Consider the following 11365-nt stretch of genomic DNA (forward strand, 5'->3'; position numbering starts at 1 on the left):
CACGGTGAGTCAGAGCAGAATGACAGGAGACCAAGGATCCTGAGTCTACAACCAGTGCTGGGACCACCACGGCACAGAAACACATGGTCTCCTGCCACGACAGAAACACAGCCGAGAGCCTGCCCTGAGAATGGGCTGGAGGGGCACGGAGTCCAAGAAATGAGAATGGAAGTTAATGGGTTTCTGACTTGAGTTCTGGGGCAAATATGATAAGAATTATGATAACAACATGTGCCAGGCTCTACACATCTTGGGCATGCCTCATTAGATCTCTGTCATGACTTGATGAAGCAGGTATTATTTGCCCCAAGGTTGAGAGATTTCAAGGAGCTTGCTCAAGGTCACACAGCTAGATGTAGATGAGCTGGGTTCTAAGCCCAGACAATATTTCAGATAGAAATACTGCTAGAATGGAGGAGGCCCATTCAGGATACAACATTTGGAAAGAACTATCCCTGAAGAACATCTAGCTTATTTAGCCTTGATTTAATGACCTCCCAGGGGTTAAAAAATGTGGCTTCCATCAATAGGCCATGTGCAATCTTGGCCATACTCTTAGTCCCTCCTTACAACTTCCACCTCCATCTCCTGATCCAAACCACTATTCTTTCTAACCTGGCAGTTGCACCAACCTCATCACTGGGTTCCTGGCTGCAGCCCTTGCAGAATTCAGGTCACTTTACCCCTGCTCCAAACTTCCACCTGGCCTCTCGCTCATTCAACCACGGCCAAGTCCTCCCCAAGGCCTGTGATGCCCTGTGCAATCTGGCCTTTGGCCGTTTCTCCCACCTCAATCCCAACCTTCTCCCTCTTGCTATTTCTTCTCCCGCCACATTCTTCAGGTTTTGGTTCAAATATTACCTTTTGGTGAGGCCTCCCCTAACCACTCTTAAAACTGCCGCCCCACCTCCCTTGCTAGGCATGCCCTATACCTCAACCTGCATTATTTTCTTCATGGCGCTTACTCTCATTCGACATGTTATGTAGATGTAACTACATATTTGTTGTCTGCTTTCCCCACTAGAATGTGAGCTTCAAAAGGACAGAAACTTCATTTTACCCCCAAGTAAGGCAGTACCCCCAAGTACCTAGGACAGCCTGTGCATAGAAGCTCAATAAATACTGTTTGAATCAATGACTGAACCATCAGGTAAAGGAGGTCCCATGACTATTATTCTGGTTTCTAGTTTGATAACTGTCTGTTTCTTCAGAAATTTGGCACCCGCTTTGGCCAGGACCTCTGCTCAGTGCTGAGGAAACAGGTATGGACAAGATGCAGAGCAGACCTTCAGGGAACACCCAAATCTGGCAGAAATATGATCGCGTTAAAAATGTCTTCTTTACACTCATTTAATGCTATCACTGTTAATTTTTCTTTCATTTATTTGAGTTCTGCTGGGTACCTGAGCAATAAAAAAGGCTCAGCCCCTCTTCCCAGATATTCGAAACTGGTGATCATATTCTCCTGAGTCTTCTCCTCCCCCAGGCTAAACAAAAAGACCCAGTGGGATTGTCTGACTCAGGTCTGCCAACTGGGAATGGGGAAGACAGACTGTTGGCTAGAGGGACAGAAGAGAAGTGGCTCCAGGAGCAGAGTGACTCCTTCAAAGAAAAGAGAGGGAGTCCCGAGGGAGGACTCTGTGGAATTAGGTTGGAGACTGGGGGTGGGGACAGGGGACTGCTAATTAAGGTAGTAGGAGATTATGCTTCTGTCGGAGAGCTCACTGGGAAATACCCCTAAATCTGTCCATGCTAAACCCAGACAAGACCACGTTTGCTGCAAGAAAGCCCCATGACGGAAGGCTGTGGGTACTTGAAACTGCTGCAGCCCACTGGCCTCAGGACAGATCCCTTTTGGGGAAAGGACAGCTGACAACCCCTGCTTCCGGCAGCCCAAACAAATGTGATTGACTGCCCCCACAAAAGACAAAATCCTCTGGGTTCTGTCCAGACCCCCCCCTGAAAAACCACCTGGGTAACTTTCTAGCAGAAGCTGAAGGGCTCCGTGGGGCCATGGGGGAGATTAGTCCCAGGAAGTCTGGAAAATTCTGTGATGGTGACAGAGTTTTAAAAGCAACCTCAAATGTACGTCCAGAAGAGCTGGGTGTTTTGAGGTGGAGTCCCAGAGACATTTCGACCTCACTTTGGGACCTGAATGAGATTACTAAAAATTTCCACGTTTGGGGTTTCTAATGGGGTTTCCCCAAGAAAACCGCAGAACTGCCAACAGCTGCTGAGATCTGCAAAGGTCACTGAGGTGCTTCAGCTAAGCATGTACCCATGCCAAAGAAGCCAGAAGAGGCAAGAAGAAACCTATAGAAACTAGAAGACCACAGAGCCATGCAACCTGGGAAAGGCCAAATTTTGTTTCATCTCTCCACACACACTGTTCACTGCTCTCAGCAGTGGTGTTTCCATCAAGCTTAGGAGTTTCCCAGGGACAGCGATCCCAAAATGGCCTAGGCTACCTGGGCCCTCACCCTAACACTGTCCACATTCCCATTGGAAAGTCCCAGAAACACTCTGTTCCTACAGGGAAGGCCACATCATATTCCAATCTAGATGATTATCTCAGGAGCTGGCTTTGTTTCTTGAAGCGCTCTGGGGCCAAAGTTCAGTTTTCTAAGCGAGAGCGCCCACTCATTAAAAAAAGGTGTTTCTCTCACCCTACAATTAAAGCCCAAGAAGGGCTTTTGTTCTAGATCCTTTACAAGAGTCAAGCTATTGCAGGGGACTATCATTATTCTATTTTACAGGTGGGAGAGATGGATGGAGACACAAACAGGTTGGGCACCTGGCCGTGGGGCTCCAGTAGGGCAGTGGTGTGGCTATGACTGAAATTCCAGTCCTTGGAACTCACCCACAATTAAGTAGGTGGATCTGAAGCAGGCCACCTCTCCCCACGTGCACGTGACGCTTCTCCACTGGCAGAGCCTGAGAGGGTAGGACAATGAAAAAACTAACAAGAAGGTCACTCTGGCTGGGCAAAACCTTGATGCCCCCTTGAGTTTTACCAGCGCCAGAATCGGGCCACACACAAGCCTTGGGAACCTGCTACTGCCAACAAAGGCGCTATTCTACCTGCGGCTACTTGAACAGAGTCAGCATCACCGACCAGAGTGAGTCCCTCCACAGGCATGTTTGGTTTGGCCTTACCATGTCTCTGGCTTTCTATGCCAGGATGGCTGAGTCACGTTCTTACTCCTAGGACAACCTGATATGAATGGAAAAGACTTCAAGCTCTGGAGTGCTCAGGCTGACCAAGGTATAAATTCTCACTCAGTCACTTAACTGGTTGAGGGATACCTGGAGCCAGTCCATTAGCCATCAGGAGCTTCACAGGTAAACTGGGAATAAAGCCCACCTACCTCGGAAACTTATTGTGTGGGTGAAATAGCAGGCCATTGCCATGAGGGGATACCACGTGCAGCTTATGGTCGGCACCTCGCACAGTGCCTGCCTCATGGTAGCTGCTCAATAAATTTTGGTTGCATAAATAAAAGACCCAACACGACGTCTCATACATAAGAAGTACTCCACAAAGGTTCGTTTCCTTTCCCTTTCCCATAGGGATACTAAATTGAGAGCCTACCCCAAGGTGGTAATGGCCCGTAAGTCCTACACTCTGGATCCACCACAGCCCCAGGAACGTTCTGAGATGCCCCTGTGGTAGCCAGTCTGTGCAGCTCAAACAGGATGGGCGGGCAGCTTCCACCCATAGGATCCCCAGTCGAACATTCTTTACCTCCTGGCCTCAGGGAGCATGGGTGCCCAGACATGGTGCTGACATAACTTGCTCTTCTGCACACAACCCCTCTGTCCACCAAGAGGAAGTAACATATGGTATGTTGTCTAATGGGCTCTGAAAATCCTTGAGCAAAGAGACAGAAGATGGAATTTCAATCCAGGGGCCATCTGATGAACTTGCCCTATGCTGCTGGGTCTGAGGCCTCTTTCCATGTACAACACTGGGGGACTGGCAGGTCCCTGCTCCACGAAGCCCTCCGCAGAGGCTGGCCGACGGAACAGGCACCTCTCCCAGAATGCCTTTTGTTAACAGCAGCCAACAGCCCACCTGGTATCAGCACCAAATAGCCAAAGACAATAGTCGGGCAAGGTGGGCAGAAGGCCCAAGTCTACTAGGAGATGCCTCAGAGGGTGTGTCTGAAGCGCTGGAATCCCATCCCTCCTGGAATCAGCTGAACAAATATTTGCCCCCAAAGAGAATCAAAGCAGGAGGGAAGAGGCGAGGTCATCACACAAACCAACAGGAACTATTTAATCATTTATCCCCCTGGGGAGTTCATTTACAGAATGGCTTTCAAGTCAGGTCAGCCTCCGCTGGTGAGCTCTCCACCTTTACCTCCCCCGGCCCCACCCCACCCCAGTCATCTGACCTCTACTGACTTGACCCCTTTGTATTTTACAAGAACTAGCAGCAGGAAGAGTTAATGAAGTTGCAAAGAGATGGGAAATAAGACGGGGGGAAGGGTTCCAGGGCAAACCAGGAGGTCTCCAGCTCAGAGGTAAACCCAAGTGCCACGCCCTAGGCCCAGCCTATGGATAATTTGCATGCTTGACATTCCAGAGTCCCCTGTGCGTGGCCCCTTCCACCTCAGCTCCTTCAATAGATGACTTATTTCCCAAAGCCAGCTCAGTTTTCTGGGTATTCTGAGGGGACCAAATACCTCTCATAAGCCCGGCATCTAGCCTAGGCAGGGAGATAAGCAAGGAAATTAGGACTGATCTCACTGTGGAAGAGCAAAACTTGCCTACAATGACCCCTGGCAAAGAACCTCTCACCACGATCTCCTAGCACCTGACCTCCTCCTGACGTGGTGATGGGCCAGGGAATTCTTCCTCCCTGAGAAAGGAGGGGGCAGGACTCTGGGGCCCAGAAAGTGCATCTGGAACCAGTAACAACTGCTACAGAAACCTGCTGGTGCCAGTCGATGCTCACTTTAGCTCCAAGATCTACAATATCCTGCAGGGCAAAGAGGGCTCACCGCAGTTTTTTTAGTGGAAGAAACTGAGGCTCAAGGTAAAGTGGCCTGCCCAGGGTCACACCGCCGGCTAAGTGACCAGGCTTGGCACTCGAGCCTAGGTCAGTTTGTTCCCGAAGGCTATCACTGAATCTCAGTGCCCCAAAGACCGGGTTCGTGCTGTGCCGGCACACAGAGCTCCGCGGAGGCCCTGAGGCCCTGGGGCCCTGGCCGGAAAGCAATAGGCAGAACAGCAAGAGCTCCCCAACCGACCTGGGCAGCGAGGTGCAAAGTCCCTGCGCTTCACGCGTGACACAGCAAGGGCTCAGCAGACAGGCCAACCATGCAGAAAGTTACACACTCTGGAGCAAACGGGCAAGGGGTGCAGCACGAACACAGCCAGCCCACTGGCACTACCCACACTGCCCTGAAATCTGACAATCCTCGGCCATCCGAGCCAGTGGGAACTTCTGCCTGGCCATGCTCTGTTCTTGGAGGAGAGGAACACGTATGCAAACTCTGAAAGAAAGGGAACTTGATGTGCGGGAGGGAAGCCCAGGACAGGGCTGACATCCTGGGGGGAGTTAAGAATGGAGGGGCTCACAGGCATTATGTGCATTAGCCCTTCCTGGGATGAGGCATTTGAGGGGAGCACTGGACTCACTTCCCACTTGCAAAGATGTGGGGCCAAATAAACACACAGGCCGTTTTCTTCTGCTGGGAAACTGGAACTCAAGTATGAAAGAGTGGGGCCACAGGGGTGACGGGAATGAGAGCTGCCCAGTCCTTCAAGAACTAGGTCATCTGTATTTGAGAACAGCTAACCTCTTGTGGTGCAAGGAGGCCAGTCACGTCTCCTTAACAAACAGTATCTCCAAGAATCACCCAGCATGACAGAACGAGAAGCAGGGGAGAGGCTGGTAGGGATCTCTCTGACCAGAAGCCAAGGAAAAGGGACACACAAGGGGCGTGGTCCTTACCCAGCCGCCGTTCTCCTGGATCCAAGGCTCTAGGTGGTCGTTCAGGTAAGTGGCCATCCACGTTGCGATCCGACTCACCAATACCTGCATCTCCTTGTCTACGCTTTCCACGCACAGTGCCCCACCGAAGGAGAAAAAGGCCACAATGCGACCCCAGTTCACCCCATCCCGGAAGAGTTCATTCACTACCTGCTCGAAACTCTGATACGCTGTCCCTGGGGTGATGTGAAGCTGGGATGTCAGGTCGCTGAATGCCCGCCGGTACCTCAGTTCAAACTCATCCCCGGCCTCCCTCAGCGCCTGCTTCACCGCTGCCATGGGGATCACCTCCCGGGCGTCCAAGCTGCTGCTGTGGCCAGTGGCTCCATTCACCGCAGGGCTGTCTGCCAAGTGCCAGGATGGGTTGCCATTGACGGCACTGGGGGTCTCCATCTCTGATTCAGTCCCTTCTGGGGCCTCAGTTCTGTTCTCTTCCACATCGCTAAACTGACTCCAGCTGTATCCTTTCTGGGAAAGCTTGTAGGAGAGAAAGTCGACCACCAGCTCCCGGTTGCTCTGAGACATTTTTATAATAGGGATGGGCTCGACCAGTCCATTGTCCAAAACACCTGCTCACTCACTGAGTCTGGTCTCTGCTTAGTGATTCTCTTCTGAGATCCAAAGCCAAGATGAGGTTCTGATGGAAGAGAAAGAGCTTCAGGAAAAAAAATTAATATGCATACCATTTACCCTACAATATCCCATTCCCCCCGGAGGTACCAGAACTGGGTTCTTTGTGGCTCTTAGGAAGGTCCGGGTCTCGCTTCCAGGAGACTTCAATGAAGTCAAATTGAAAGCACCAGTCGGTTCTTTCTGAATCATCGCACAGGCTTTTTTTTTTTTTTTTTTTTTTTTTTTTTTTTTTACCCCAGCCACCCCCTTTTCTCCGAAATGCCTTCCTCAGAAAGTCACCCGCACGGGCAGTCTGCCCCCCAATCCCCACCCCCGCACCACCTACATTCAAATCCGTCTCAGGCGACCGCAGGCAGGTGCAACCCCCGGAAGATCTTTTGTAACATAGGTCGGGAGACGAGGTGGCAGCCGGGATGCCGGCAACTAAGCCGGCCTCACGGCGGCTGGCAAGAAAAGGAGCTCCGGCCGGAGGGATCATGCGACCTGGCAGGCTGGGAGCCCAGAAGGCGACACAGGAATTACGAAGCTCAGGAACCGGCCCCCTCGCTTGCTTCCTCCTCCATCGCCCGGATCGAGGGCGGCCACTCGGCAGCGGCCTCCTGCCACCCGGGAGCCCAGCCCCCTCGCTCTTGCACGCCCCTTGGCTCTCCGCCTCCTACTGGGAGCCAGGAGAACTCTCCCGGAGGTGGCTGGTGTGGGGTTTAGGTTTTTTGTTGTTGTTGTCGTTTCTATTTAAGTACCAGCCCGGGGTAAGGCTTCCGAAACCCTGAAGGGACTTCTCAATGGGGTTCAAGGTTTCGAGAAGAGACAGGAGGTGGGGGAAACTGCCTCGGATCTGCGGTCTGACTTCGGAAAGGCCATAGCCGGGCCTTTCCGGGAGGCTGACGGCCGGGGACCCCCCAGAAACACCGCTGATTTTCTTTGAATTCCCCAAAGGCCCCGGACGTGGCGGCGGTGGTGGGGGATTGCCGGGTCCTCCATTCCCCGCACGGACACAATGGCCGCCGGCGCCCTGCACAAAGACGGGGTTGAGGGTGAGGCTCCGGGCCTCTCCTCGGGTCAGGGAGAGGGACTGAGGCCTGCTCGAAGTCCCCCCCCCCCCCAAATGAGACCACGTTTTCCTGAGGACAGGCCCAAGGTGGCTTCCTGGCGCCCCCGGGAGAGCTTGGGGGCCGGGGGCTGCACCTCTCCGGAGCCCGGGGCCGGTGGGCTGCGGCCTGGAGGCTTCTCCCGCGCGCTAGGCCGGGTACCCGCCGGGCCACCGCCCCGTTGCCTAGCAACTGCTCTCCCTCAGGGGCGCCCCCTAGCCCTTTCAAGAAGGAGGGGTCTCGCCCCCGGCGGCCGGCTCCGGCGTAGCCAATCATCGAGGCCAGTCGGCACGGAAGCGGGACGGCGAGGCCTCCCATTGGGCGCAGCGCCTGCCACGCACAGGGAAGGCGGTGCTCTCACCTGCGAGCCCCGCGAGCCGTGGGGGGCCACGTCCCCCCTTCATCGGCCAGGTAGTTTCCAGAAGCGAGGGCTCTTCGTGGCCAAGTTCCGCGCTGCGGACCCGGGCCGGCCTACCTGGCTGACGGCTCACGCTGTCTTCCGAACGAACCGGCCTCAGTTTCCCCTGAAGAGACCGGGGGAACTTGCAAGCTCAGTCACTTCCGGTGCCGCGGCAGCGCGCGCGAGCCCGAGACGCAAAGGGAGTGCGCGCCTTGAGGACTGGCGTCAAGACCTGGGAAGGGGCGCCCCCTTGCGGCAGATCTGGGGAATCTGGAGACGCAAAAAAAAAAAAAGAAAATCAAATTTTATATTCACATTTCCGCGCGTTCGTTCATTTAGTCAATGTCAACCATCTGTGAGTTTATATATCTAAAAAGCGCCGCGTTATAACTAAGAACGTTGTGTCTGGGATTCCAATTCTCTCGGTTGGGCAAGTTATTCAACTGCTCTGTGCCTTAATCTCCTTAACTGTAAAATAGGTAAAAACACAACCTCCCTCATTGAGTTATTGTGAGGATTGAAAGAGTTATTTGTAAAATCTGTAGCACAGTGTGTGGTCCCTAGTATATGCTGCATAAATATATTCAATACATGTTTATTATTTGGGTTGCTGAAGACAAACAAGACAAGACATGGTCTTGGCTTTCATGAAGACTTAAACCCTTGAGCTGGAGACAGTAAACAATTAAGAAAATACACAAACAAGGAAATTTCAAATAGTGACGAGTGCTGTGAAAGAAGTTGTCATAGAGTGAAGGGAGTGTGCTGCTTTAGACTGGGTACTCAGGGCACCAGGGATGTAAAACCCTGCCCTGCCAGCCCAGTGAGAGAGGCGTTAATTCAACAATGGTTTATGTGGGGTGCCAGGGTTGGCATCTTGGAAAAGAGACATAGAACCCAAGATTTAAAATATAAGAAAATGCTGACCCATGGCAAGAACCTAGAGAACGGCAACCTCGGCAGAGGGAGCAGCTTAATGCAGAAGGTTCTGAAGCAGGAAGATGTTGGCATGTTCCGGAAACTGGAAGTTGAGTGGAGGAAATGTGAGGTAGCAGGAGGTTGGAAAGTTGACCCTGGAAGTGAGTTACACTTGAGTGTAAACATTGAAAGGTGTTTTATGTTAAATTAATTAATTAAAAATAGGTATACAGGAACACTGAATATTAAAAATATACAAAGGGCACCTGGGTGGCTCAGTTGGTTAAGCAACCAACTCTTCATTTCGGCTCAGGTCATGATCTCATGGTTTGTGGGATTGAGCCCTGCATTGGGGCGCAGACCCTGCTTGGAATTCTCTCTCTCCCTCTCTCTGCCCCTACTTCTCTCTCTCAAAATAAATAAATAAACTCAAAACATACTTTAAAAAAATAAAAAATAAAAATATACAGAAAGTATAGAATGAGAAAAATAAGTCCTCTTCCCACCTCTGCTTTCCAATCCACAATTCTCCCCACATCCATCATATTCTTCTGTAGTCTTTCAGAGATGGTCACTGTATTCACTGTATTCACAAACAAATTATGAGCACAGATTTTTTTACACAAATGCTAGCTTGCTATAAACACTTCTACATCTTACTCTTACGGCTGAGCTCTACATTTTCGGGTCTGCCTCAATTTTTTAAATTAACACACAACTTTATAAAGACCTGCCTTAATTTACTTGCCTAGTATTCTACTTGAGTACATTTGGGTGGTTTCCATTCCTTTCCTATTACAAATAATACTATATCTTGTCCGTTCGTTATTTTGCATACGTGGGAGGTTAGGTTAGGTACATTCCTGGAAGTGGAATACCGGTAAATGAGTATATGAACTTGTTTTTGTTTTGTTTTAATGGATATTGGCAACTTTCTCTCTACAGCAGTAGTACCAGTTTGTCCTCTCACATCAATGAAATAGGAGAGTGCCTTTTTCCTCACATCCTGAACTGCAGCGTGTTACCAGTCAGATAAAAACGAAGAGGCACTTTTCTTTTTCTTTTCTTTCTTTCCTTTTCTTCCTTCCTTCCTTCCTCCTTCCCTCCCTTCCTTCCTTCTTTCCTTCTTCCCTTCCTTTCTTTCTTTCTTAAGTGAAATTGAGCAATTTTTAGAATCAAGTCTTTTTCTGGAGAGAGTTTGTTCTGGTGAATTCTCTGTTCATTTCATTTGTCCCTTTTTCAGTTGGTTTTTCCATTGAGTGTTTTCTCGTTGATTTATAGGAATTTATATCCTTTTCTCCTACATCTAAGATGTAAAATTTTTTTCAATTTTATTTATTACCATGGACAAATTTTTACTTTGTATGTATTTTAATTTATCAGTCTTTTCCTTTGCGGCTTCCAGGTTCTATGTCATTCTTCGGAATACCTTCTCCAATTCAGTATTAGAAAAAAAAATTTCCTCGGGGCACTTGGGTGGCTCAGTCGGTTAAGTGGCCGACTTCTGCTCAGGTCATGATCTCACGGTTTGTGGGTTCAAGCCCCGTGTCCGGCTCTGTGCTGACAGCTAGCTCAGAGCCCAGAGACTGTCTTCAGATTCTGTGTCTCCTTCTCTCTCTGACACCCCCCTGCTCACACTGTCTTTCTCTCTCTCTCTCTCTCTCTCAAAAATAAAACAGTAGAAATTTTTTTTTTTACTTCTCTGCATTCATCTAGTTTTTACCTGTCTTCATATTTTATATCTCAATCTTGTGTCATCAGAAAGTCACTTCGGTATAGGCTGTGAGGCAGGAATGCACAATCTTTTTTCCAAATAACTACCCAGTTACCCCACTACTATCATCTTTTCCCAACTCATTTGATATGTCTTTATTATCATAATCTACATTCCCAAGTGTATTGGGGCCAGTTCCTGAACTTTCTATTATGTTCAATGGGAGAGTTTTAAACTGGGGTAGAAGGTGATCTGATTTCCTTCTTGAAACCTCCGGTGTCACAATTATTTCAATATGAAAATTATCATCATGGAAGTCTATGATGTGCTTCGGGGGCCCAGCAGAGGGCAGATCAACCCTGCCCAGAGACATGGGCTTTATTGAACTGGTCCTTAAAAGAAGAATAGGATTTTGCCTGGAAGAGAAGGGAGGTAAGGGGCATTTTAGGCGACAGGCACTGCCTGAGCAAAGGCATGGAGGTCTGACCTGAGAATCCACGGTGTGTTCTAGAAATAAATTGGGATGGCTGAGAGGGGAGTGATGGTAGCAGAGTCTGAATGTAAATGTGTATTTGCGTGTTCAGGACACTGCATAGACACCGGAGGAGCCA

General features: G+C 50.0%; 1 protein-coding gene across 6 annotated transcripts in view; it reads right to left on the reverse strand.

Annotated features, from left to right (window-relative positions):
• The window catches only part of BCL2L1 (BCL2 like 1), a 49100-nt gene extending 40803 nt beyond the window's left edge, over positions 1 to 8297 (reverse strand). The window contains exons 1-2 of one of the 6 annotated variants that reach the window (XM_029917138.1): positions 8198 to 8297; positions 5963 to 6638 (exon numbers count right to left, since the gene is read on the reverse strand). In XM_029917138.1, the coding sequence (XP_029772998.1) occupies positions 5963 to 6526 (564 nt within the window). In that variant the 5' untranslated portion in view covers positions 6527 to 6638; positions 8198 to 8297. The other 5 variants (XM_029917137.1, XM_029917133.1, XM_029917134.1 and 2 more) reach the window with 5 other exon arrangements.
• Positions 8298 to 11365: the final 3068 nt, after the last annotated feature.

Source organism: Suricata suricatta, chromosome 12 (assembly GCF_006229205.1).
Source record: "Suricata suricatta isolate VVHF042 chromosome 12, meerkat_22Aug2017_6uvM2_HiC, whole genome shotgun sequence".
Lineage (NCBI taxonomy): Eukaryota > Metazoa > Chordata > Mammalia > Carnivora > Herpestidae > Suricata > Suricata suricatta.